The sequence below is a fragment of the Sciurus vulgaris genome, assembly GCF_902686455.1.
Source record: "Sciurus vulgaris genome assembly, chromosome: 3".
Classification (NCBI taxonomy): Eukaryota; Metazoa; Chordata; class Mammalia; order Rodentia; family Sciuridae; genus Sciurus; species Sciurus vulgaris.
Window position 1 is genome coordinate 20,966,825 of NC_136463.1, and position 25,879 is coordinate 20,992,703.

A 25,879-nucleotide genomic window follows, 5' to 3' on the forward strand; every position below is an offset into this window, starting at 1 on the left:
CCTGTCCCCTGAAGGGCTGGGGAGGCTGCATGTGCCCTGCCAGCTTCAGGGTCAGGTGGTTGAACCAGCATTTTCTGTCTATCTCTACAGAGTCCCTCACGTTTGACATGGAGTTGACCTCGGAGTGTGCTACCTCCCCCATGTGAGGAGCTGAGAACGGAAGCTGCAGAGATGTGACTGAGGCACCTACCCCTGTTCCACCGCCCCTTAAGCAGCCAAACCCCAGAGCATCTGAAACTCCTTTGTGGTTCCAGATTTTTTTTTTTTAATCTCCTACTTCTGCTATCTTTGAGCAATCTGGGCACACTTTTTAAAATAGAGAAATGAGTGAGTGTGGGTGATGTGCTTTTATCTAAATGTAAAGAAGAACCTTCTCTAGACCATGATGGGGGGCATGGGAGGGGGTGGCCAGCGGGAGAAAATGGAAATATCTTGTATTCTTTTGTTCCCCTGCCCTCTTTCTCAGCAGCTTATTGTCATTTGTTGTTAGACAAGTGCCTCCTGGTGCCAGCGGCATCCTTCTGCCCATTTCTGTGAGCTAATGCCACAGGCTGCCTATAGCTGCATACTCCTGGCATTGCACTTTTAACCTTGCTAACGTCCAAATAGAAGATAGGACTATCTAAGCCCCTAGGTTTCTTTTTAAATTAAAAATAATAATAATAATAATTAAAGGGCAAAACACACTGTAGCAGCATAGCCTTTCTGCATTTAAGACGACTCAGTTAGTGGCCTCCCTGGTGCTTTAAGTGTTCAGCTATCATCAGGCTGATAATTTATATAAACCCTGAAATGGGTTTTCAGAGCAAACCCTTAACAGACTTCTGAAGCTGTGGCTTGGCCTTTGGTTTTGAACTGGAAAGATCGAGGAAAACTAAACATCCCAGACTCTTTTTCTAAACAGTTTTATTTTCCTTGGAGTGTTAGGCTGCTAGTGGGAAAGGCCGGGAGAGGACCGGACAACCCTGGTTCTCTTTCTCCTTGAGACAGGACAGGGACCTTGGCCCCTGTTTCAGAGCCAGCTTGTTCCCACGTGTTCCTTATCAGGCCTAGGATCCGTCTGGCTTCCTTTCCCACTGAACCCTGCTAGTGGCACAGCTCCTTCCCTATCTAAAGGTCCCCTGTCCCATTTGTTTTAGGAATTCTGGTCTCAGAACCTCAGGAGACGAGAGAGAGAGAGAGAGAGATAGATACAGGCTGAACATGACTCAGACTTCTGTCCCCAACACGGTGTCTAATTGAGCTCAGGGAATATGTTTCTTCCCCCAGTTTCTTGGTGACATCCAAAGGCATCTGTAGCCCTTCCTCACTTGTTAACATTGGGCAAAGTCTGACTGATAAAGTCACGGTCTGGCCCTCCTGTGAGGGGTGCACACCTGGTCTGGTGCTGGTGACTGTCTGCTCCCTTCGACGCCCTGGTGAGGCAGCCTGCACCTGCTGTGGCCATCCTCTCACCCTGCCTGACTCAGGCTGTCAGCTCACCTCCGCTGTGCAGTTTAGAACTCTTAGCAGGGGTGACATGGGCCTTCTCTGAACAGGAGGACTTGGTAACTCAAAACCGCCTTGCCTCAGTTGATCAGAGTACCTAGAATTCTGTTTGTTAGACCCAGATTAACTATAGCCTGGATTAAGAGGGTGAGGACAAACGGGGCTTGCCTTGACCACCTGTGTCCTCTGGCCTCAAGACGGTTATTTGTGTAGGGAGCTTTCCCTTCTCTAGTAACACTCTTTAGTACACAATAAGCTGAACTCATAAACTGAGATAGGTAGGAAGGTGAGGCTGGGGCTTACCTCTGGGTTTAATCCCTAGGGACCTAGGGCAAGGGCTTGGGCTTCTCTGAAACGAGTATTATAAAGTTCATGGTGTTAGGTAGCATGTGTGTCTGGCTTTAACTGATTATAGCAACATTCTGACAGGAGCTGAGACTTGGTCTGGTCCCCCCTTCAAAGAACAGTCCGCAGGGTCTGCCCACTTTTCATCTATTGTCCCCTGCCCATCCCCAGCCAAGCCAAGGGATTCCCGTGGTTTGTAAGCTGCTGTCCTAGCCACTGCATTCGAATTCCAATGTATACTTCCTAGTGTAAAAATTTATATTATTGTAGGTTTTTTTGTTGTTGTTTTTTTGTATATTGCTGTATCTACTTTAACTTCCAGAAATAAAAATTATATAGGAACCGTCTGATAGAACTCTGTTTATGGCTGGCGGAGGCTCCCTCTGCCCTGCTTCTGTCTAGAGGGGTCTTCCACACAGGCCCAGCTGAGGCAGGAGCAAGAGGACCTTGGGAAGAAGAGGCCCCAGCTCCAGGTCTGAGAGTCTCTTCACCTCTCATTCCTGAGGTGATGCCCAGCCTCCCATCTTATGTTAGCCACTAGCCTCCAGGTGAGAGGTAACCCAGGAACACGGGGTCATAGTCCAGTGACACAAAGGTGTCAGAGCAGCCCTTTCCCTCCTCTCTTCCCTCCTCCCTCCCAAAGCTGCTGTGTCCTGTCTGGGGTCCGATAAGCTACTTAAAGGGGGGTTGGGGTGTAGGTCCCCTCCCAGGCCTTTGGCTACAGTAGTTGCCCATTATCACCTTTTCTTCAGTTCACTCAGTGGGAACAACACACAGACATCTCACTGGCTGGTTGCTGTGGGGCCCCTGGATAGTCAGTGGCGATAATTCAGGAAAAGGCCACCAACACCAGTGCCTGCTCTGCATCAGCACCCCCTCCCCCTACTCACAGCCCCAGTGCCATGAAGACAGAGCCAGTGTGAGATACTTCACTTCCCCTGCAGAGATGCAACCAGAGATAGTGTGGCTGGGGCGGGTAGTGGCGCCTGCCTCCCTCCACCCCCAGCCCTCTACCCCGTCAACCTGTCTGCTCTGGGCCCCTGCACCTCCCTGGGGCAGGCTGTAAGCCCCTGCCCCCCACCCTGCTTTGAGTTCTGAAAGAACCCGCCCACAGTTCCTTACTCCCCCACCCCACACCCAAGGGAGCAGCATGTTCCTGAGTCCTATCAGGGCCCCAGCCTCACCTCCTGGACTAACCACAGCTGGGCACCAGGAGGTCTACCAGGAGGAAAGCTGGTCCTCTCTCCTCCCCACCAGCTTTCCTTACACTCAGGCCATAGCAGCAGTTGGATGGTGCCACCTGCTGGTCTCTGGGAAGAGGCCAGGGGAGGATGGACTTTCCTCCTGGCTCTCAGATACCTTGGCCCCAGGAGGGTTGACAATCACCTTGGAACTGGCTCTCAGATGCCAGCTTCAAGATTGTTCATAGGAGCGGCAGATAAAAGAGAGGCCTAGAGCTCAGCTCTGCCCATCCTATGGGCCCCCACCCTCTGTGAGTCCTGCCCCTTCTTTTCTCAAGACCTCAAGCCCTTGCATTCATGGTGCCCCCTCACCTAGTTCTTTAGCCCTCTGAGAAGCATCGACAGTGTTCTAGGGGTGGTCAGACCCCTAGAGTAGGCAGAGAAGGGAGCAGTTGTGGTCTCAGGCTAAAACATGCAGCATAGGCCACACAGGAACAAAACTCCTCCAGCTCTAGTGATCGCCGTCACCCAGGGAGGCCACCGCCATCCCCCCAAACCAGGAGGAAGACCAGAAATTTATGAAAATATTTTATTCAAAAACACTTCACACAAATGTGTGGTCTATGTACAAAGTACAAAAGAATCCCTCTTCTCGCCTCCACCTCCCTTCAGAGAGGCTGAAACCTGGGACTCCCGATCTGCGGTCAGTTGCCCTGGCTGCATGTCAGGTAGCCTCAGGGAGGAGCATGTGAGGTTGGAGTGAGGCCTCCTCTGGGCATGAGGCCGGTTCCAGGTTCCACCTCCCAGCAGAGTGGAGAGGCTTCAACCCCTTGCTCCAGACCCCACAAGCCTGCACAACCAGGGGGTAGCAGCTTGTCCCTTGCTGTAGTTCCTCTCTTCCCGAGGAGGGACGGCATTAGCCCTGCAAGTCTCAGGCCCTCTGTTCACCCACCATGTCCTGAAACAGTTTTTCCCTCCTTTCTTATTAGCAGGTTGCCAACAGAGGCGAGGAAAGAAGCCTAGGGCAGATTAGAAGGGAGGGGCTGTGGGTTGGAAAAGGGGGAATGGGGGCAAAGATGCCAGAGACTCAAAGCCCACACCCCTGGGCTCAAGTACAAGAAGCCAGGGCACTACATACTCAGAGCAGCTCAATAGCCCTGGCTCAAATGAACCTACTCTACTGTGTCAGGAAATGGCCATGGCTTAGATGTGCTCTCAGAGGGCTCATGAAAAATCTGGAGTCCACATTGGCTATATTATAAAACATCAAGAATGAACCTCCACCTCCCTCTGGAGGGAAAGCATCAGTTAGACCACCATGTGTGCATGAGGACAGATGCACACCTGTGTACATATATGTGCACAGGCATAAGGAGGGCGAAGCTGCTAGCTCAGGAGTAAAACTTCGGCTTAGAACTTTAACCGGTCCCCTTTCCCTTTCTGGAATAATTTCACTTAAATAGCCGCAAGCGGATAAAGGACACGGGGGAAGAGGTTTGCAAGCAACAAGGGCCTACAATGACAGAAGCTCCAATTCTTGCACAAGGCAGACAGACCCAGGGGGCTCCTGCAGGTCTTGATCTGAACCCAAAGGCCACCACTGCTTCAGCCACTCACCCAGAACTGCAAAGGCGAGGTGGGCCACCTTGTACCGAAACACACGCACACAAAGGCATCGGTATGCACAGCAATGCTACAATCACAACTGGTACGAACTCTCCACATTGAATACTGTTTCCAAAGAGAAGCGTGGATTCAAATATTCATGACAGGGAGCCTCTGGTAGAGGTGAAGAGACCAGCAGGCGGGGAGAGGCGGGAGTCTATACCGTCCATGGGCCTGCGTAAGAGTTCTTCCACATGCCGGGCAACATCCATGGTCTCGTCCAAGTCAAATTCTCCATCCTGATCGAGGACGGGGTCCGGGCTGGTGAACAAAGGGATGTCAGGGGAACTGGCATATCTCACAGCCTCAAGTCTTCCAGGACAGTCCCCAGCCTGCTTCCACTCAGCCCAGAGTCTCATGAGGACAGAACCAGTTCTGGAGGTATCCCTTCTTCCAGGCTAGATACAGTCGCTCCCTGGCTCTTTGGGACACACCCCACTTCCACCTGCATCTTTTTTTTTTTTTGGTACTGGGGATTGAACCCAGGGGTGCTTAACCACTGAGCCACATCCCCAGCCCTTTTTAATATTTTGTTTAGAGACAGGGTCTCACTGAGATTCTTAGGGTCTCGCTAAGTTGCTGAGGTTGGCTTTGAACTCGAGGTCCTCCTGCCTCAGCCTCCCAAGCTGCAGGGATTACAGGCGTGCACCACTGTGCCCAGCCCACCTGCATCTCTTGCTACCTCATAGCATGATCTCAGGAGTTCATTTCCCTGTCCTTGAGCTCATCTGAAAATGGGGTGGTTGGGTTAAGGAACTGTATCGACCTGCAATGCCATTCAATGGCCTACATGCACCTTTTACTGAGGACGCACAACAAGCTTTTAACCACCTTATTTCAGCCTCACAGCATCTTAAGGCAGGTGTTCACTCCATTTTATGGTGTAAGCAACCTGACTGCCATGCCAGTGGTGATCCCATGGCCACTTGCTCCTCCCAGACCTGTGGCCATCCAGCGCAGACCACCACAGAAGGAAATGGATTCCTTACCCTGCTCCCATCTGACTCACAACCACCCCATTCATAGCTACCCTGTATTCAAGCCTTCCAAAAAACTACCCACCTAGGCCTGGGCTGGTGGGCTCAGACCTAGAGGAGCTCCGGATTCCTCGGCCCCACCGGCCCTCCAGGGCTCCAGCCTGAGGCCAGGGCCGAGTTCCTCCCCACACACCCCAGAAGAACACAACCTACTTCTGTGGGTACATGTTGTAGTGCGCCTGGGTGCACACAGCCGGGGAGGGGGCCTGGTCCATGTACGTGGCGCTGGCCCCGGCGTCTGCAGATGCGTTCACAAACCTGCAGAGCAAAGCAGAACAGAGCCTCAGCTGCCAGGGGCCAGAACGTAGCTGACCTGGGGAGGGATCCAGGGGCACCTTTACATCTTTTTTGGAGTCTAGAAGGACAAAGTGCGCCCCTGGCCCTAGGTCCCCAGCTGTGGGAATGGAGCCCTGGATGCCAGCCACAGTATGATCAGGCCAGTCCCTCCCCACCCAGGGCTAGGCCAGGTTTCTCAGGGCATCAGGGATGTTGGCCTAGGGTTAGGGGAGGCAGTATCCGGGGTGGGGGAGGGGAGAGGCAGCAGGAGGCCTGCAGCAGAGCCCCCAACACTTACTCTGGGACCACTTGCTTGATCTGTGGCTTCACGTAGCCGTCCACCGCCTTGCCCCCTTGGCAGGGAAAGAGAAACAAGGTCTCCAGGAGGGGCACATGAGTGGAAGCCCACCCACGCCCTCCACTTCCTGCCCATGCTACCCTGGGGCCTTCTTGGGATGAGATTTCCCATGGACTCCTCAAAACACCTGCTGAGTGTCGCCAAGACCCCTGGCTTTAGTCCCATCCCTTCCCTGCTTCCTCTTCTGGCTTTACTCTGCCTCCTCCTGCTCCCACCCCTGCCAAGAGACAGAAACAAGGAGAAGCGACCCGGGGCAGGCTGAAGAGGAGAAACCTGTCCACTTTGCTTCCTACACTCAACTTGGGGGCAGGCTGTGGGGTGGGGCGTGGTGAAGAGGGCAGAGGCCTGCGAGGGTGGGAATCATCCCAGCCCCCGCAACTCAGCAGAGAACTCAGCTCTTTTAGCTTGCCAGAGAAGAAAGCCAGGACCGGTTTCACTTCCCCTCCCCATAGTTGTGAGCCCCGAGGTCCCCTTCCACCATCCCAGGGACCAAAATCCACAGGGGAAACGGCATCTGGCCTCTCTTGGGGAAGCCCTCACTGGCCAGCCCTACGGCACTGTCCACGGGCTTGGGAAGGGCCCCGGCGGTCAGGTGGCAGGACCTACCTGCAACAGGAGTGTAGTACTTGGAGAAGACCTCAGCCTTGGGGCGGTCAGGGAACACGTAGATGAGATAGCTCAGGTCCCCCAGTCGGTCAGCCAGGGACCGGATAGAGAAATCCCGAGTGGTGAATGGCTTCAGGTTCCACAGGTTGCGGTCAGCTGTGAAAGGGACAATCTCATTCCCACAGGAGAAGGTCATGGTTGTGGGTTTTTATGTTTTGTTTTGTTTTATTTTGTTTTGTATTTTTCACTTTGAAACAGGGTCTCATTAAATTGCTGAGGGCCTGGCAAAGTTGCTGAGGCTGGCCTCAAACTTATGATCCTCCTGCCTTAGCCTCACGAGTTGCTAGGATTTACAGGTGTGGGCCACTGTGCCTGGCTTCTGGGGTTTGAAGGAGGGTTCATAAAGAAATCTGGGGTTTTCCTAGCTCAGACTACAACCCCAGCCTGCATGCCTCTTGGCATGGGAAAGTGGGCACTGGAACATTTTACTTAGCACACTGGGCAAGTGGACACCAGCAAGGCCAGCCATGGCTGAGCGGGGACAGCATGAAACAGCTGGGGACTCACTCAGCAGTTCTGGAGTCTGTGGGGCCAGTGATTTTAGGTTCTCCAAGATGAAAAATGATAGGAAGTGGTTACATTTCCAAGCAACACTCCTCCCACACCGGGCTCAGTTCCTGCTTTTCCCGGGGGGTGCCTTCTGAAGGCCTGAAGGAGGATGTGGAGCAAGGAAATGGGACACCGGGCCCTTGGGTAGGAGAGAGGGTGCTGTGGACACTCACGGGAGTCAAACTTCCAGGCGATGGTGATGCCCCCGATTTCCGAGTCGCTAAAGCGCAGTAAGAAGGTCCCATCGGGCTTGTTGATGAGCAGGTCATGAGCCTGTTGCTTATTCACAAAACCTAGGATGGCCCTGGGTATGTGGAGCACCTGGTGTTACTGTGGGGCTGGCAGCCACTGTCCCCTGGGCTGTCCCCCGGCCTCCCGACCCGTGGTCCTGTTCCTCACCCATCATTCCAGTGAGGCTTGTGGTGCTTCTTCAGCACTTCCATGACGCCGTCAAACCACTGCCAGAAGGTGTAGTTCCAGCCTGGCAAGTTCTCCTAAGAGTCCCAGGAAACCCAGAGTCAGGGCTGGGGTCTGAGTCACTGAGTGTGAACTTGCTCCACGCTTCTAGACACAAGGATCCCGCACCAACCCCCTCTGGTGCTGGGGGTGGAGGACTGTTGTGTGAGACAGTGTCTTTTAATTTGCTGAGGCTGGCCTTGAACTTGTGATCCTTCTGCCTCAGCCTCCCCAGTTGTTGGGATTGCAGGTACATGCCACCTTGCCTGGCTTGGGGGTGGGAGCTGTAAAGCATTGTCCAGGCTGGACAGCCTTCCAAGGTCATTTCTGCTTCACCCTCTCATGTGACAGATGAGAAAATTGAAGCACAGGGGCCTGCAAATTAGGTAACAGATCTAGGACTTGAATCCCAGCCCCAGGTTCCTACCACATCCTGCTCTGGCTCACACGACTGAGTGCAATTCCTTGTGGCTAACCCTGTCTGCATTTCCTGGGGTCCAAGCCCCCATCTCTCCTGATGGCAGGAGGGAGTGCTTGCAGGGGGTGGGTGGGACCCGAACCCCAGGCAGTAGCCTGCCTGCAAGGTGCAGGGAGGAAGGACAGGACCCTGGTAGTGTCAGGCAGGCAGCTGTAAGCCCAGGTTCCTCACCCTGTTGAACTGGGACCAGGACACGGACATGCTGCTGTAGTCCTCGAGGTGGGCGCTGCTGCTGTTGAACAGTTTCTGCGCCAGGAACACGAGGTTCTCCTTGGTCAGGCCACGGTTGCTCTGCACTTCGGCCTTGAATTTCATGTTGAGCGCTTCACACAGCTGTGGCCACAGCACTTTGTCAGGCACGGCAAATGGCACCCTGCCCTGGAGGGAGAGGAGAAACGGGAAGAAAAGGCAGATTGAGAGCTGGAAATGTTCCCACATCGACACAACGGACAGGGACCACGAGAGGAGCGAGGACAATCCAGAAAGGAGACATAAACAAAGGGGAAAGAAAGGAGAGGAAACGGGGAGAGTGGGCTTGCAGGGATGGAGACCCAGACCCGGGGGGACTGAGGACAGAGACCAGGGATCCCAGCCAGAAGGCAAACAACGTTCAGAGAAAAGGGACCAAAGAGCAGGCTCCTGGACTTCAGAGAGCCCAGTGCAGAAACCTGGAACTCTGACGGCCCCAGGACAGGCCTAAGAACGGGGCGCTCACTGTGCTCACTCCATCTTTGCTCTGGTTCTGGGGCCCACAGAGTCAGAACTGACCGTACAGAGGGTTCTAGGGCCCCGGGGGCCAAGGTGGAAATCCTGTAGGGACTCACCGGCTCAGCAAAGGCATTATCCCACAGCACAGTGGCAGTGGCATTATGGTCCTGGCTGCCATGAACGATGACAACCACAGGAAGGGACAGGGTCTAGGGAAGACAAAGGAGTAAGAGGTGAAAGGGCATGAGCACCATTTTGCTCTCTGCCTAGACAGGATTGCCAGCCCTCGTTCCTTACCCACAATTCCAAACTCAGGCCCTTCCCAACAAATGCTAAACACAAGCAAACTGAAAAAAAACACATTCCTTCTCAACTCCTTGACCAAGTTGCCCCGGCCCGCGCCAGGTAAGGATGCAGCAAACAGCTGCCGGCCCAGTGGGGTTCCTGACAGCATGGTGGGATGACAGAGTGAGGGGATTCAGAGATTTCAGGTTTTCCCAGACCAACCAGGTAGCTTCAGAGAGATCCCCCGCCTTTCGGGGTGACCTGTGGGGACGGGGGCGTGGGGCCTCACCTTCACCTGGAACACAAGCTCATTGCTGCCCACGCTGAACTGAGACTCGAACAGGACCGTGAACTTCTCCTCTGTCACAGACTCTGCACCCCTCCGGTCAGCGCGCTTGATCCTCTTCAGCGACTGCAGGGCAGGGAGGCCAGAGGAGGACAGGAAGACTTTGCCTGGTTAAAAGGATTCGGCCCTGGGCAGACCTTCCCTCTGAGGCCAGGCCCTGTGCTCACCATGTTTCTGAAGTGGGCGCTGAGGGTGCCCGTGGCTTGGTGGTACTCCATGACACAGCAGTTGTTCAAGATCTCGCCACTGCACTCGCTGCAAAGAAGAGGGGGACCCCAGCTCCACACAGGCCCTAGTGAGGAGCAACCTCCTTTCCATATCTCAGACTGGCATTTCACAGTATTTGGCCCTTGCCAGCAGCCGCTATCCCCACCCCCTGAGTATTCCTTGGTCACTCTGGGTTATTGTACCCAAGGCAAGGTCTCTGAGGGTGAGGTCTGGGTCTCTAGCATAAGATTAAAAGTTTATTGGGCTGGGTGTGGTGGCACATGCCTGTAATCCCAACAGCTAGGGAGGCTGAGGCAGGAGGATTGCAAGTTCAAAGCCAGCCTCAGCAATTTAGCAAGGCCCTAAATAGTTCAGCAAGACCCCTGTCTCAAAATAAAAAATAAAAAAGGCTGGGGATGTGGCTCAGTTGTTAAGTGCCCCTTGGTTCACACCCTAGTGGGAAAAAAAAAAAGCATCTTGAGTACTGAGATTGAGATGTGGCTTTCAGGGCCTCTGGAGGCTTCTAGTTCACTTAAAATGAAAACCCTGACCATGGCCTACAAGGATCCCCATGATCAACTCCTGCCCTATTCCCTGGTCTGAGTTCTCTCTTCACTCAGGACATGCAAACCACATGGCCTTGTACTTGCCTCCGGACTTTTGCACTTGCTCTTCCCACCACACCAAACACTTTTTTTTTTTTTCCTTTTTGGCAGTGCTGGGGATTGAACCCAGGGCCTTGTACATGCGAGACAAGCACTCTACCAACTGAGCTATGTCCCTAGCCCTGCTCATTCACTGTCTGCTCATTCCAGTCTATTCTCAACTGTCTCCTCAGAAAGGCCTTTCTTGACTTGTCTAGCGCTCCTCACCATCCTGCCCCGCTCCCACATCCAAAAGCTATGATGTCATCATTTTGATTTCCTTTCACACTTTTTGGTAACACCTTATTTTTAAAAATGCACGATTCTGTGATTCTCCAGCTAACCTGAGAGCTTGTTTACCACACTCTCCCTAGGACACAGGGTGGGCACTCAGGAAACAGTCTAACTGGATGATATAGGATGGGTCCAGGTCTCCCATGTAACTCATTCTTTCATTCACCACATACATCGTGGGTGGCCTTCCCTGCCTCTGCACCCCACCCCTGGCCACATGTATCTTCTTCATACTTTTTATTCAGGACACAGAACAAGTTCTGTGTCTGAAAAACTCTTCCCCTTCCTGGCTCAGTCACTCGCCACCTCATGTCCCACTATTAACATGAGACCATGACCTGCAAACCTGACCCCCTTCCAGGATGCCCTGTATGTGTCCTTGGTCACAAAGCTACACCAGTAATCACTTCTCTGAGTCAGCACCTTGCTCTGTTAGTAAATGGCTGGAGGAGAGACATAAGATCTGTCTAGAAATAGTTGAGTCCCTGCTGCTCTGAACAGTGAATGGGTCATGTGGCAGCACAATACTTGCTGACCTACTGAGTGCCAGGCACCTGAGAGGCTGGGAAAGGCCTCTGAGTGGGAGGAGTGTACTGCATCTGGGAGCAGACAGAGTGAACCAGGGAGACAGGACACCTGGGCACACAGGCACAAAGAAAGAGAGGCTGTGCTGTCCCAGGACACAGAGGCACCAACCCTCAGCATGGGGAGAGCCGGCAGGAGGGAGAGGCACACTCACTTGCGGGTGTTCTCGTTCTTGAGCAGGGACTTGGCCTGCTGCTCGCTGATGATAGTCGCCTTCACCTGGGGGGGGTTCATGTGCACATTCAGCTTCCCGCCCACCAGCAGGCGCACAGTGGCTGCAAACTTGGTCTGGGTCTTCAGGACCTGAGGGGGCTGCTTCTCAATGATGAATGTGCTGCAGGGGACACGAGTGACCAGACACACGATGAGATGCAGGCGTGGCGGGGTGGGGCTGCGGGTCCCCCTGTGAGGAAAGGGGCCTCTCTTCCTAGCGAGAAGGGGAGGCCGAGCGGAGGCATCTCCCACCGTGTCCACGCCAGAAACTGGGGGAGGCTGCCCCGAGCGGCCAGAGCAATGGGAGGTGCCCCGGGAGGGGGTGCCAGGCAGAGACGGGACTGGGCAGAGCCTCAGGTCTGGGTGGCACCTGCCGCCTCCCACGTGTCAACCGCATGCTCCAGGTGGTGTCAAGAGGCAGCAGTCACCTGGTGACCAGGGCGGAGATGATGTCTGTGATGGTGGCATTGACCTCCGCCAGCATCTCCTCCACTGGGCCGGGGATGGGCAGCTGCTGGCACAGGTGCTCGGCTCTGCGGATCTGCTGCCGGTTCTGCCAGATGATCTCGGCCAACTTCTCACACCTGCAAGAAGTCCCAGGGCCCACGGGGGAATGATGGCTTCTTCCCCACCCCAGGCCACAGCCTGGGGGCTCCCAGTCTAGGGAGACCCCAGCAACACAGCTGCATCTTCAGGGACCCACCAGGACACCACAGGCGCTCCCCACCCCACCAACCCACTGGCACACAGGACGCTCCTGCCCTCCACAAGCAGACGATGCACACACCAGGGGCCACCCCGACTTGGGGCCAATCAGCTCAAGAGTCACTGCATACCAAAGCCCTGCCCCACTCCCCAGCACGTGACTGCATCCCTGGGGGAAGCAGTATGGATCAGGGGACCAAAGTCCACGTTCAAACCAGGACAGTGGCGAAATGAGAGCTGTCACAGACAGAAGGAGCCTGCTGCTCAGGCCAAGGCGGGAGGCAGAAGACGCAGCGGGCAGCGCACCCTGGAGCCCTGCCACCCCGCCCGCCTCCCCACAGCCTCACCAGGACTGCAGCACGTCCAGGCTGCCCTCGGGGGGCCCTCCGTTCCCGGCCAGCTGCTGCCGCCGCTTCCACTGGATCAGCTCGTCGTCCAGAATGATGGTCTGCTGCTTCCGCAACAGCTGCAGGGTCTTCTGGTGCTTCTCGGCCAGCTCCTGTGGCAAGGGGGACAGCAGCCCTCTGGGCTCCCAGGGAACAGCCCTGCAGGACCTCCCCTACCATCCCAGGGAGCCAGGCAGGCCCAGGAGACCCTTCCCTCTCCCACCTCTCTGCCTCACAGCACCTCAGGGAACAGGGTCTGGCCTCCTGCCCTTCCTGGCTCTGCCCCTCCATCCAGTCCCCGACACCCAGGATCCTACTCACCACGCGGTACTGCTGCAGAGTCTGGGCCTCACGCTGCAGCCAGGCCTCCACGGACACCTGCTTCTGCTGGAGGGCCGTCTCCCGGCTCAGGCGCTCCTGGGGGTTCAGCTGGGCCAGCTGGGCAAACTGAGCTGAAGGAGGGGACAGGACACCCACCACCATCACTCCTGCCATCTACCAGGAAGCCCAGAGCATCCCACTCACCTGTTCTGGAGCAAGACCTCAAGGGTCAGTCACCCCACTGATGGCCAGTCGGCTTCCCATGTACAGTCATGGGTGCCCAAAGATGCAGGAGCACCTTCAGAAGGCACCTCTGGGCTCTGCTCACTGGCCTCCTGGCTGGGCCTCCCCTCTGGGCAGTGGGTGCTCACAAGTGAAGTGGAACAGGACCCTGCCTGCCCCCAACCCCCACTCCCACTCCACCCCTGTGAACTTTGCAAATCACTTTCTTTCTGTGTCTCAGTTCCCCACATGTGAAGCGGGAGACTCGTGGCATTGCTGAGTGCCTCACCGTGGACAGTGAATAAATGATACAGAAAATGCTCCAGGAACGGCCTGGCAGGCCTGAGTTCTACGAAGATTGGTTCTGATTGGTGACCGGGGAGTAGGACGAGAACGAAAAGGTGACAGAGACAAGCAGCTGCTCTGCCCCACCCCTCACATGCATGGGAGCCTCATCTGGGAGGCCCTGCTCTCTTGTTTTGTCCCATCCTTGAACTTGGCAGTCCCTCCCCAGGATGGTGAGTCTTGCTAGGAGTGGAAGGTGCCTGCCACATCCATCCAGGGAGAGTCAACAAGAGCTCAGCCAACCCACCAGGAGGGAGGGAGGGAGTGTCTGGGCCTCCTGGGACACAATTCAGCAAGATTCCCTTAGGAAAGGCAGGGTGGAGGGAGGCCTCCCTACCTTTTCCAAACTATCTATGAACAGAGCCTTAAGACATGGGGGAGGTAGAAAGAGTAAAGGAAGAAACACCTGAGGACTGATAACCACCAAACTTGTCCACAGTCAAAGCCACCTGTCCACCCTCCCCGGCCTGCAAACCCATCCCCCTCCCAACACGACAGTCTCCTGAGTGCTGGGATCATTACTGCCTTCCAATAACCTTCTTTCGTTTGTTTATTTTTTGTTACTGGGGATTGAACCCAGGGGTCCCTTAGCCAGTTACCTCCCCAGCCCTTCTTATTTTTTATTTTGAAACAGGAACTCACAAGGTTGCTGAGGCCTCACTAAATTGTTGAGACTGGCTTTAACCTTGCAATCCTGCCTCAGCCTCCAGAGCCACGGGAATTACAGGCGTGCAACACTGTGCCCAGCTCCAATAGCCCTTTGAACAGTCCAGCATCCTTACTCAGTTTGAATCAAGAAGATATATGTGTTGGCATGTCTTAGTCAAGTTCCCAGCTGGCTTGAGGGGTACATCACATTGACTTAGTCCCTGCCCCAGTGCTGGGACAGACAAAAGCAATGCTGGACATGCAGGAAAAACCCGGAACCAGAAGGTGGAAATATGGTTCCAATCTCATTGGAGGGTTTTACATGTGAAGAGTATTATCCAGGGACATAATAGAAGGGCTAGAAGATCCTGCTGGCCCACAGGACAGGGTGGGTGGGTAGTGATCCCAACATCTGTACCCAGCCTCCCCATGCAAGTGACCCATGTAGGTCTCTCCTGGCCATTTGCAGGTGTTTCTGGGAAGGAATCCAGGTGGACCTGAGGTAACTGCCCTGCTCTTGGGGACCTGGGCCTTCACTTGCACAAACAGATCAATAGCTTGTATTTGTAATGGTAAGGCAGATAAAACAGAGCGGACACCATATACATAGTGAGTGCAAATCTAAACCAGAATCCAAACCTAAACCTATATGTTGGCAGCTGAAACCCACATCCAGGCTCATAAATATTGTCATCAAAGGACTTAGGTAGAAACCATAGCCTGAAATCTCCTATTTCTACTTCATGAAGGAGCTGCTTGTTTTCTGGATTGAGGAGGAGGAAGACATGCTAGAAACATCCTGCCAACATTTACTCAACATCTGCCATGTTTTGGTCATTGTGCTGGGTCAGGGTACAGAAAGCACTGATAGGGCAGGGTTAGGAAGAGAACTTAAATAATTAAATGAAAATGGAATTCTAGAAAAAAATTAAATAATAAAAAAGACCAAAAGAAGGGACAGAGGAACAAAGATTTAATAGGACATAACAGAAAACAAATATTAAAATGTCAGCCCTTATGGAAGGGAGATCAGTAGAGTAGAGGAAAAGGTCCACGGGAGGGAGGAGGAAAGGGAAAGGGAAAATGCAGGGGAATGATATTGGCCAAATTATATTGTTATATTTTGTACAAGTACAAATATGTAACAACAAATCCCATCGTATGTACAACTAAATAAAAAATATAGAAAAAGGTAAATGCAAGATGTCAGTCCTTCATACAAATACACTACTTAGTGCATTAAATGTTAATGGACAAAACATCTTAATTAAAAGCAGAGATTGTTAGAATAAATACAAAGCAGAACTCAACAATATGTCCTTTGTATTACAAAATCTAAAAATCCTGGATAAAGATATGCTATGGGAAATATAGAAAAAGAAGGCTGAAATATTTTTATTAGTATCTAATGAAGTGGACTTCAAAACAAAGAATACCATCAGAGAATAAGAATGATATTTCATGATTATGTCAATTGTTCAGAAAATCATAAATATAAATGTCTCCATATCTAGTAATAGTTTCAAAATACATATATCTACAAAATGAGTTGGAGAAGTAGACAATTCCATAATTGTAATAGGAGATTTGATACCTCTCTTTCAGCAACTGATAAAACAATTAAGCAAAACCCCAAAACAAAGAAGATCATGATCTGTGATTCTCAAAGTATGGTCAAGGGAATCCCTAGACAGTCCTGAGACCCTTATAGGGTGTCCACAAAATCAATTTTTTTCATAAGTTCATAAGACTTTATTTTCCTTTTTCACCTTAAATATTTTTACAAGTATACTGTGGAACTCTCCAGAAGCTACAAGATATTACAACAGATTGAAAGCAAGACCCAGACCCAGATATCTTTTACTAAACCTAACACTGAAGAGATCTGCAAATACAGTCACCCATCATTTAAGAATGGGGATACATGGGACTGGAATTGTAGCTCAGTGGTAGAGCACTTGCCTAGCATGTGGAAGGTACTGGGTTTCATTCTCAGCACCACATATAAATAAATGAATAAAATAAAGGTCCATTAACATCTAAAAAGTATTTTTTAAAAAAGAATGGGGACACATTCTGAGAAATGTGTCTTCAGGTGATATTTTCACTCTAAGAATACCAAGAGGTATCATGTTTTCATGGTAAAAGTATACTCATACAAACCTAGATGATATAGTCTACTACATGTATGAGGTATATAACAGCATACATGTGATCCATTGCTGATGGAAATGTCATCATACAGAGCATGACTATATGCAAAGTAATTCCATTCTTCCCACCAAATTTTATTTCAGAAAAAATAGAGGGCTGGGGTTGTGGCTCAGTGGTAGAACACTTGCCTGACATGTGCGAGGCCCTGGGTTTAATTCTCAGCACCACATATAAATCAATAAAAAATAAAATAAAAGATCCATTGACAATTAAAACAAATTAAAAAAAGAAAAGAAAAAAGAGCTATTGTACATATTTTTTGTTTGCTTTTATAAAAATTTTCATTTTATTGTTGCTTTTTTTTTTTTTTTTTTTTTTTTTTGGTGGTACCGGGGATTGAATCCTGGGTCTAACATTTGGTAGGCAAGCACTTAGCCATTGAGCTATACCTTATCCCTTTTAAAAAAATGTGATTTTGAGACAGGGTCTCACTAAATTGCCCAGGCTGGCCTCAAACTTGCAATCTGCCTCAGTGTCTGGAGTAGCTTGGCTTATAGGTGTGTACCACCGCACCCCACAGATGATTGCTATTTTTAAAGGAAACGACCATAGAACATATGTTCTCTTCAAGTACACAGGATATATTCATCAAGATCAAGTGTATGCTGGGCCATAAAAAAAGTCTCAATAAATTTATGAGAACTGAGACTACAGAGAGCATGTTCTCTGATCACAATGGAATCAATAACAAGACAATATTGAAATCAATACCAATAGGAGACACCAATATGACACCTAAAATAGCTGAAAATGAAACAGTGTGCTCCTAAATGACATATAAGGTAAAATCACAAGAGAAATTAGAAAAGTTTCAAAGTGAATGAGAGCAATAGACAATATGTCTAATGAGGTGTGGCTAAAATAGTGCTTAAAGTAAAACTCATTTCTTCAACTCATAATCTCATACACTCATAATCTCTCTGTGTGAGATACATTTACATAATCTATATACATTAAAATACACATATAGGTGTTTATGTATGTGTATGTGTGTATACATATGGAAGAAAGATTTAAAATCAATGACCTAAGTTTCTACCTCAAAAGTCAGAAGGGCGGGCTGGGGTTGTGGCTCAGTGGTAGGGCGCTTGCCTAGCATGTGTGAGGCACTGGGTTCGAGTCTCAGCAGCACATATAAGTAAATGAATAAAATAAAGGTCCCTTAACATCTAAAAAAAAAAAAAAGCCAGAAGGAGAAAGAGAAAGGGAAAAGGAAACACAGCCCTTCTTATTCTCTCCAGGATGGAGTGGCACATCTCTGGGGCCAGTCTGGAGTGGGTGGAAAATGGGCCACTTCAAAATGCCTCAAATTGTACCAGGAGTTAATTCCTTCTAAGTCAGTCTTTCTTTCCTGCACTCTCATCATGACAGGCGCTGGCCAAGTACAGCCCTAGGAGACAGGGGAACTTTCACTGTCACCCCCACCCCAGGTCTACAACCTGTGAGGCACTCCTAAAGCACCTCTTTCTAGCCTGCCTCAACCAAGGAACTCCCCTCCCACATCCTCCGTCTGATTGGGGAACTTTGCCCATATCTCTTCATTTGTTCAGATGGTCACTGAATACCTGCAATTGGGATAATAAGATATAGGGATTCTATAACATAGCTCTAGTTGAGACCCAGTTCTGCAAATTATAGGCAACCTGGGCTAAGCTGTTTGTTCTCTTTGGAACTCTCTTGTACCACCAGAAAAATAGGGACAACAAAGCTATCTACTATACAAACTTGTCATTAGGGTTGAATTACATAGGCACAGGGCCTAGCCTAGAATCTAGGTGGGGAGCCGTGACTCCAGGCTTTGGGCAAGGTCCTAGAGAGACGGACACTGACCCAGCCCCTAACCTGTAGGAACTCACAGAATGATCCTCACTCCCACCTCCAGGACACACACAGTTCCCTTGGCCCTGCACCCTCTTCCTCACCTTGGAGCTTCAGGCTCTCCTGGTACTGGATGATGAAGTACTCTTGGGTCTGCTGCAGCTTCTTCAGCTCATTCTCTGTGTCCTGTGTGACCAGTCGCAGCTCCTCAAACGTCTGGTTGATCTGAAGGTGCTTCTGGGACATGGCGTCAACCAGGATGCCAGCAGGAGAGCTGCACTAGAGACAGATTGAGTGGAAGTGACAAGGAGCAGTGCTGGGTAGAGAGGAGGGGAGAAAACCTCAGGCCATGGGGAACACTGATGCTACGACCCCAAACTCCACATCTGGGATAAGAAGGGTCATCTGACTCAGGTCAGTCATTTGCCGGAATTGGCATCTTCATAGCAGAAATTTCTATTTCACAAAAAGCCTCCACCAGACTATCCCAAATAGGGTCCAGTGAATTTCCTTTGGAGAAATTTCAACTCAACAGAGACCAGGTGTCACCTGGGTCTTCTACTGATGAGGATGACCTCTCATTTCAGGTTTATTCACTGAGCAAATACCAAGACCTGTGCTGGGTGCTGGGGATGCAGGGCAGGGCTTGTGAACACACACCAGCCATGCTGCCACTCAAGACTTTCTTAGGTGTGAAGGAAGCAGGGGGTGGGATGCGGGGGAGAGGGGGGGGCTGAACTTCAAACAGGTGGTATCCTGGGGAATCCAAAATGAAGCTACAGGGGATCCACCAAGGCAGCCTCCTTGGACCTCACCATTCCTTCAACACCTGGCTGAAAGGGAACCAAGCATTCAGGGACTTTCCAATGAACTGTTCTTAGAATAAAATCCAAACTCCTTCATATAGCTTCAGCCAGCCTGAAGGATAAATAGCCTTTGCCTGCCTCCAACCAGATCCTCTGCTGCCTGACCACACCAGCAACCTGGGTTTTCTGTCTCTGTTCCTTGAAAACACAAGTACATACCTGCCTCAGGGCCTTTGCAATCGCTGTTCCATCAGATTTGAACATTCTGACACCCAATCCTCTGGAGGCAAGTCCTTTAACTCATTCCTTTTCAGAAGGGCCAATTTACTACTTTTTCTTTTTTTTTGGTACTGGGGATTGAACTCAGGCCTCAGGAGCATTCCATCACTGAGCCACATCCCCAGAACTCATTTGTATTTTATTTAGAGACAGGGTCTCACTGAGTTGTTAAGGGCCTCACTAAGTTGCTGAGGCTGGTTTTCAACTTGTGAACCTTCTGCCTCAGCCTCCTGAGCCACTGGAATTACAGGTGTGCGCCACTGTGCCTGGTAGCAACATTATCCTTATCTGAAAGGGCCTTTTTCTTGTATTTTTTACTCGTTGCTAGTCTGTTTTCTTGCATAAGGATATGAGGTCCCCAAGTGCTAGGACCTCTCTGTCCCTGAGCTTTTGAACACCAGGGATGTTTAAGAATGGTTTAAAGGCTAGGAGAAGGACTGAACCCCTGATGTGACCACACCAGTACTTCAGACACGCGTTTCTCAACCAGGGCTGCATCCTTTCTCCGCCCACAGGTAGCTCTGTGATTACAAGTTCAGGACACAGGGAAGACCCTCTGTAACCTGGCCTCCACTCCCTCTCCAACTTTACCCATTTACTCCCCAGTTGGCTTCCTTCTCCTCAACTACACTGGCCACTCACAAGACTTCGAATGTGATTCCATGGCTGAAGCCTTCCTGCCTTTGTGTGCTGCTGTTACTCTGGGCCATGAAACTCATCCTTCCTCCTTTCCTCCCTCTTGCCCTGCTCCTTCTTCAAGACACTCCCCTGCCAATTGCCCCAATCTGAAAAGACACTTTTCCCCTATATGTCCCCTGAGCATTTGGTTCACCTCTGGAGAAGCTATCTTTGCTGGGATTCCTTGTAGGCAGGGACAAAATCTTTATCTGTTTCTCCTGTCCTAGCCCAGCATCGGACACCTAGTAGGACCTCAATAAACATCTACTGAGTGAACTGTAAAATTCCTGCAATAGGTGTCCATAACATAAATAAATAAATAACATCACCTGTGATTCATGCGCTGCTCTAAGGCCTTTCATGACATCACTTTACAAAATTCCTTTTGCTTTCCTGCAGATAATACAGCACTTCCAATGTCCATGTGTATGTTCAATGCCACTAGATTTCAGAAGGAGGGAGATAAGTCCCCCTCCTGCTTCCTGGGTCTTGCTTTTCTAAACCTGTCTGTCTTTCTTCTAACACAGACCTTGCCTTTACTGTTCCTCACAGACACCAGCAGCATACATTTCTTGTTTTGGTCCCAGCCCTATTTACTGAAGGTCAGATCTTTTCCCTGGTGATTTGTAATGCCACCTCTGACAAAGATGGAGTTTGCAGGTGCGTGTGTGTTTGTGTGTGTAGCGGGGGCGGGGGGTGGTTAGGAGTCCCTCTTTTGCTCCATTGGTCTGTTTGTCCAACCTTGGTGCACATGGTGTCTCAGTTAGTCATCATAATAACCCTATAAGGTAGGTATACCTATTTTACAATAGAGGGGGCCTGGGGATATGGCTCAAGGGTAGAGTGCTTGACCAGCATGCACGAGGGCCTGGGTTCAATACCTAGCACTATGAAGAAAAGAGAGGAAAAGAAGAAAATGAGGCTCAGAGAGGTTAAGTAACTTGCTCAAGTCACAGGACTGGTAAATGGTTGAGCCAGGGACTGAATTGGGGGTCACTCCACACTATCACACACGGACACTGCCTCTCACATTTGCCAAGGCCTCCTATTTCTTTGGTGTTCTCCATATGCCAGTGTTTTGCAAAAACACAGTTGTGTCGGGGGAGGAAGACATAGGCAGTGGGACTCCTCAGCTCCTCTTCCCAAACCCACAGGGCACTCACATTGTTGGCTTCTCGGACCAGCCTCTGTTCGTTGTACAGAATGTGCCGGATGCAGCGGACCAGTTCCATGGGGCAGCGGTCATACGTGTTCTGAAAGGATGCAACAGCAGCCACCAGTGGTCACTCTCTGCTCCAGCCATGCAGATCCCTGTGCTATGTCCACCCCTTCTTCTCCTTCGTCCCCTGCCTCAGCTCTTCCCAGGAAGCCTCGGGAGCCATCACTAGACACCTCTATCTCTCTTTTGGTCCACCTCCCCTCACAGATCTTTTTATTTGGTTTACAGTGACAGAAAACTGAGTTTACGAAGCACTTTCAGTTTAACATTTCCTTTGACTTTCATAGCAGGGAATCCCTATCACATAAAGAAATTATGATCCCTTTTTCACAAGTAAGAAAACTGACGCTCAGAGAGGCTAAGTACTTGTCCAGAGTCAAATAAATGAGTAGATGACTCAAGGCCCTGAGCATCTGATGGCAATGTCAAGATACTTTCTACCATACTCCTGCCCCTGGGTTCTGATTTTGTTTCCCCTCAGGTTTTTCCTGTTTCCTCCTCCTTCTGGGATGGACTGACATTTCCCTGGCACTCTGGATTTAAGGGGGGTTCTCTAAGAAAACAAGGGAGTTCCAATAAATGCTTAACCATGATTACCCCCCACACCCCTTTCCTGCTTTCACAAAACCTCCTGCTCTTCTTTTATACTTCCCCCAGAGGCTACATCTTCCTTCCAACCCCTAATTCAAAGCCCTTTTATCCAGTTCTTGCCTCCCAGGCAACTCAGTTCTTCAGCAACTGTCCCGCCTTTCAGAAAAAGAGCCCCAAGAGGGATGCCTCCTTCCCTGTTTCTAGAATCTTCCTTTCTCTAGCAAAGGTATCCTGGTCTACCTCCATCCCTTCTGTTCCATCTGTCCACCACGCAGGTTCACTCTTCCCCCACACTCCTACCTCTTGCTTTGTAATAATTTAAAGGAATCCAACAGGTCTGACTTAGAAAGAGGGGGTGGGGGAAATTGAAGAAAAGTTACCACTAAGCTCCTGGCCACATAGTGAGTCAGTGGTCAGGCCAGCAGAAAACCCAGAGGTGCTGATGCTAAAATGAGAAGGCAGACACGGCCTCCCTGCAGATGACCTGGTGTCCACACCCACCTGGAGCTGCGTGGCATAGTGCCCCAGCTTGATCTTCAGCAAAAACCCATCTTCTCCCACCTGGTGCTCTGCCTTCTTCTGCAGCTCTTGCACCAGGCCCTCCAGGAGCTGGGTGGCTTGGGCTCGGTCCTGGGGATTGTCCAGGTCAATGGCATCCCTGGGGACAGAGCAGAGGAGAGACACTTGCTGTGACACCTCCCTGGCAAGGAGGTCAGGTACTAAAAGTATGACATGAAAATTCCAGGGGGTGGGGTTGTGGCTCAGTGCAGAGCGCTTGCCTAGCACGTGTGAGGGACTGGGTTCAATCCTCAGCAACAACATAAAAAGAAAGAAAATAAAGGGGGGGGGGGGAGAAAAGAAAAGAAAAAGAAAAAGAAAATTTCAGGCTCCTCACTAAGGGTGCTCCAGGGCTCAAAGGACTTGTTCCTGGCAGCTTAGAATCTAGAAACATTCTCTGTCCCCTCAGAGGCTCCAATTTCCCTGTTCCCCTTTCCCAGGGACACCACCCCTTCCGCAGAGAACAGACAGGACCAGCAGAGTCACAAGAAACCAGAGAGAGGAGATCTAGAGACCAAAAAACCCTGGATGGTAGGGATCCTACCATGGCTGGCTTTCAATCCACTGTGCCAAGTAGTGCCGGACCTCGATGGGGAAGTGCTGTCCATAGAGTACCTGCATCTGGCGCAGGGCATCTCCCTGCAGCTGCTGGGCCTGGATCCAGCCCGCCATGGCCCTTCACCTAGGGCAAACAGAAGGCTTAAGAGGTGCCTCCTACAGTAGAGGCCGGACCAGCCCGTTTATGCCCACCCCAGAACCTTAGGCTAGACTACCCTGTTCCCCAGACATGCCTTCCTGCAAGGGTAGAAAGACAGTAAGGAGGGGAAGACCGCCCTTCCCTTCCAACAAGGAACCCGCTGAGGTTTGGGGTGGGGTATTGAGAGGCAGGTGCCCTCCTCCTCTTCCTCTCCCCTCACCCTACTGGGGCTTCCCCAGAGGGGGGGACAGCTTAGAAACTGAAAGAGAAACTTGGCAGCGGAGGCCAACAGGCCCTCTGGAGAGGGCTTCAAAAATCCCCCTCCCTGCCTTGGACCCCGACTCTTAATTTCTGGGAAGGGGTGGATATTCCAATTCAAAGTTAGGGCAACGCAGCCATAGCCACTGGACAGCCCGGTCCCCTTGTGCACGTGGTTGAAGCTGTCAAAAAGAGCGGGTTGGGGAGATGGACACTAGTCTCTGGCGTGCCCCTCGGCTGTGCTCCAGTGACTCCCTCGCTCCCGGTCCGGCCCGACAGCGCCCCACCCCACTACGTGCCAGGACGGCGCCCACCCGGTGCCGCTTCCCTTCATCTTGGTGACTGGTATCGGGTCCCTCTTCCGCTCTACGTGCTGCGCCTAAACTCCCTCTTCAAGCCGGGAGCGATCCCTGCTCGGCGCCCGGCCGTCGGGCTCCAGGGTGGCGGGTGCCCGGGGGCCGGCCAGGCCAGGAGTCGCTTGGTCCTCCCAGCGCGCCGCCCGGGACGCGCCGCCGGCCACCCACCTGGTGGGGCCCAGCGGTCGGGCGGCGGGGCGGGCTCTGCGCCCGCGGCTCTTGCTCCGGGTCCGGGCTCCCGGCGGCGGCGGCGGCGGCGGCGGTGGCTGTTACTACAGGAAGGAGCAGAGAGCAGCGATTTCCTCCTCAAAGGTCAGCTGCCTCTGATAGACCATACACAGCGCGCGAGCTCTCGCCAGCACCCCTCCCAGCCCCTGTCGCTCCCTCCCTGCCTCCGCCCTCGGTCGCTGGCTCCCGGCGAGTGCGCAGCGGCGGCGGCCGGGCTCAGCGGGTGGAGAGGCCGGGCGGCGCCGCGCGTGGAGGCTGCCCCGACGGCTGGGTCCCCCGGGAGTCCCAGCCAGCCCTCGCTTGCGGCTCGACCGGAGCGTCCCGAGACTTGTGGGCATTTCTTTCTACAGAGCCTGGGAGGGAAATCCCGGGCTCTGAAAATCCCAAACCAGAGCTTCAGTTTTCTCATCTATATAAAAGGGGTGGAGGGAAGGGGTGGACTAGCTGGGAATGACTCCCAGCTCTGGCAAGTGTCATCCTTTGAGTTTCTGGATTGAAAAAGAGTGTGTGTGTGTGTGTGTGTGTGTGTGTGTGTGTGTGTGTGTTCGTGTGGGTTGGGGGGGCCACAGCTTTTGTGACCTCAGAGGCAAAGTCTTAGAGAGGGAAAGGACTGGGGATTCCAGAGGAACCAACCTCGCCACCACCACCTCATCTCCTTCCTCCTTCCTTTACTCTCACCGTCTGAACTTCCTGAAGTAGTAGCAGACAAGAACCTTGGCAATCATATGATTCAATCCTCTGCCCCCCACCTCCTGAACTTTGTAGGTAAGAAATGTTAAGTCCAGGGAGGAGAAGGGGGTTGCCCAGGAACACACAGCTGACTGATCCATTAACTATTCTGCCCCTTCATTCTCCCCAGCCCAGTCACATCCCAGGCTGGTCCTGTCTTTGGAAAGGTTCAAGGAGGCTATCTTGAATCCCGGCAACTTCACATCTGCTTATAGGCCTTGCCTCAGCAGTGAATCTCTTCCCTGGAACCTTGCCTGGGTCACAGTCCCCTTCCCCAAGAGTCACCTCCCCACCCCTGCCACCCCGCAGGACCTGAGGAGTTGGGTAAGGCCATCCTGGAAGCTTTCCATCCCCTTTGCCCAGCTTCCCTCTCCTCTGGGCCTCCTCTCTGCCTGGCATCTGGTTTTGGCAGTACCAAAGGAGGGGCCAGCCTGGCTGCCCACTCATGGCCCAACAGAGCCAAGGCCCAGTGTCCTGGGGGAATAATTCTCATTTGCCTCCTCCCTCCCTAATTTCTTCTTGGATCTGCCCTTTTCTCTCCATTTCTACTCCTACTCCCCCCTTCTTGTCCCTCACTACCGCCCTCAGTTTCATTTTTTTTTTTTTTTAACTTTAGAGAAAAAAAAACAAAGTTTTTCTGCAGAAGTTGAAATGTCTGGGTTCTCCCCGCCTTCCATGTGTGGCCACAGTGACTTAGTTGGCAGGATCACGAGGAAAGGAATTGAAAACTGTAAGGGGGTGCATGGAGGATTTGAGGAAACCTTGCTTTTCAGATGTTCCTGGGGGCATACCTAGGTAGAAAGAAGCTCAAGCCACCCTGAGCAATAGTTTTGGTGAGGGAGGATCAAACAGATGTACAGCTAGGGATCACCTGGAATGAGAATCAAATATCAGAGCTGAAAGTGATCATGACGGGCTGGGGAGATAGCTCAGCTGGTAGAGTGCTTAGGCCCTGAGTTCGATCCCCAGCACCACAAAAAAAGAAAAAAAGAAAAAAAAGAAAGAAAGTGATCATGACAGTTTTACAAATGGGAAAACAA

General features: G+C 51.7%; 2 protein-coding genes across 7 annotated transcripts in view; one reads left to right on the top strand and one right to left on the bottom strand.

Annotated features, from left to right (window-relative positions):
* STAT3 (signal transducer and activator of transcription 3) overlaps positions 1-2,180 on the top strand; it is a 60,319-nt gene extending 58,139 nt beyond the window's left edge. For all 6 annotated transcript variants that reach the window (XM_079132797.1, XM_079132794.1, XM_079132798.1 and 3 more), the window contains one exon: positions 91-2,180. Coding sequence is in view for 4 of the 6 variants with exons in the window: in XM_079132794.1 (XP_078988920.1) it covers positions 91-146 (56 nt within the window). In the remaining 2 variants the exon portion in view is untranslated. The remainder of the gene's footprint in view (positions 1-90) is intronic.
* Positions 659-24,204, bottom strand: STAT5A (signal transducer and activator of transcription 5A). The gene is made up of 19 exons (XM_079132792.1): positions 24,051-24,204; positions 23,116-23,253; positions 22,515-22,671; positions 21,367-21,456; positions 18,545-18,719; positions 13,194-13,324; positions 12,834-12,985; positions 12,210-12,365; positions 11,723-11,902; positions 10,006-10,093; positions 9,782-9,904; positions 9,324-9,416; positions 8,671-8,877; positions 7,965-8,059; positions 7,739-7,869; positions 6,957-7,112; positions 6,291-6,345; positions 5,870-5,974; positions 659-4,940 (listed from the first exon to the last, which is right to left on the bottom strand). The coding sequence occupies exons 2-19, from the start codon at positions 23,241-23,243 to the stop codon at positions 4,778-4,780; spliced, it is 2,385 nt and encodes a 794-aa protein (XP_078988918.1). The 5' UTR covers positions 23,244-23,253; positions 24,051-24,204; the 3' UTR covers positions 659-4,777.
* Positions 24,205-25,879: the final 1,675 nt, after the last annotated feature.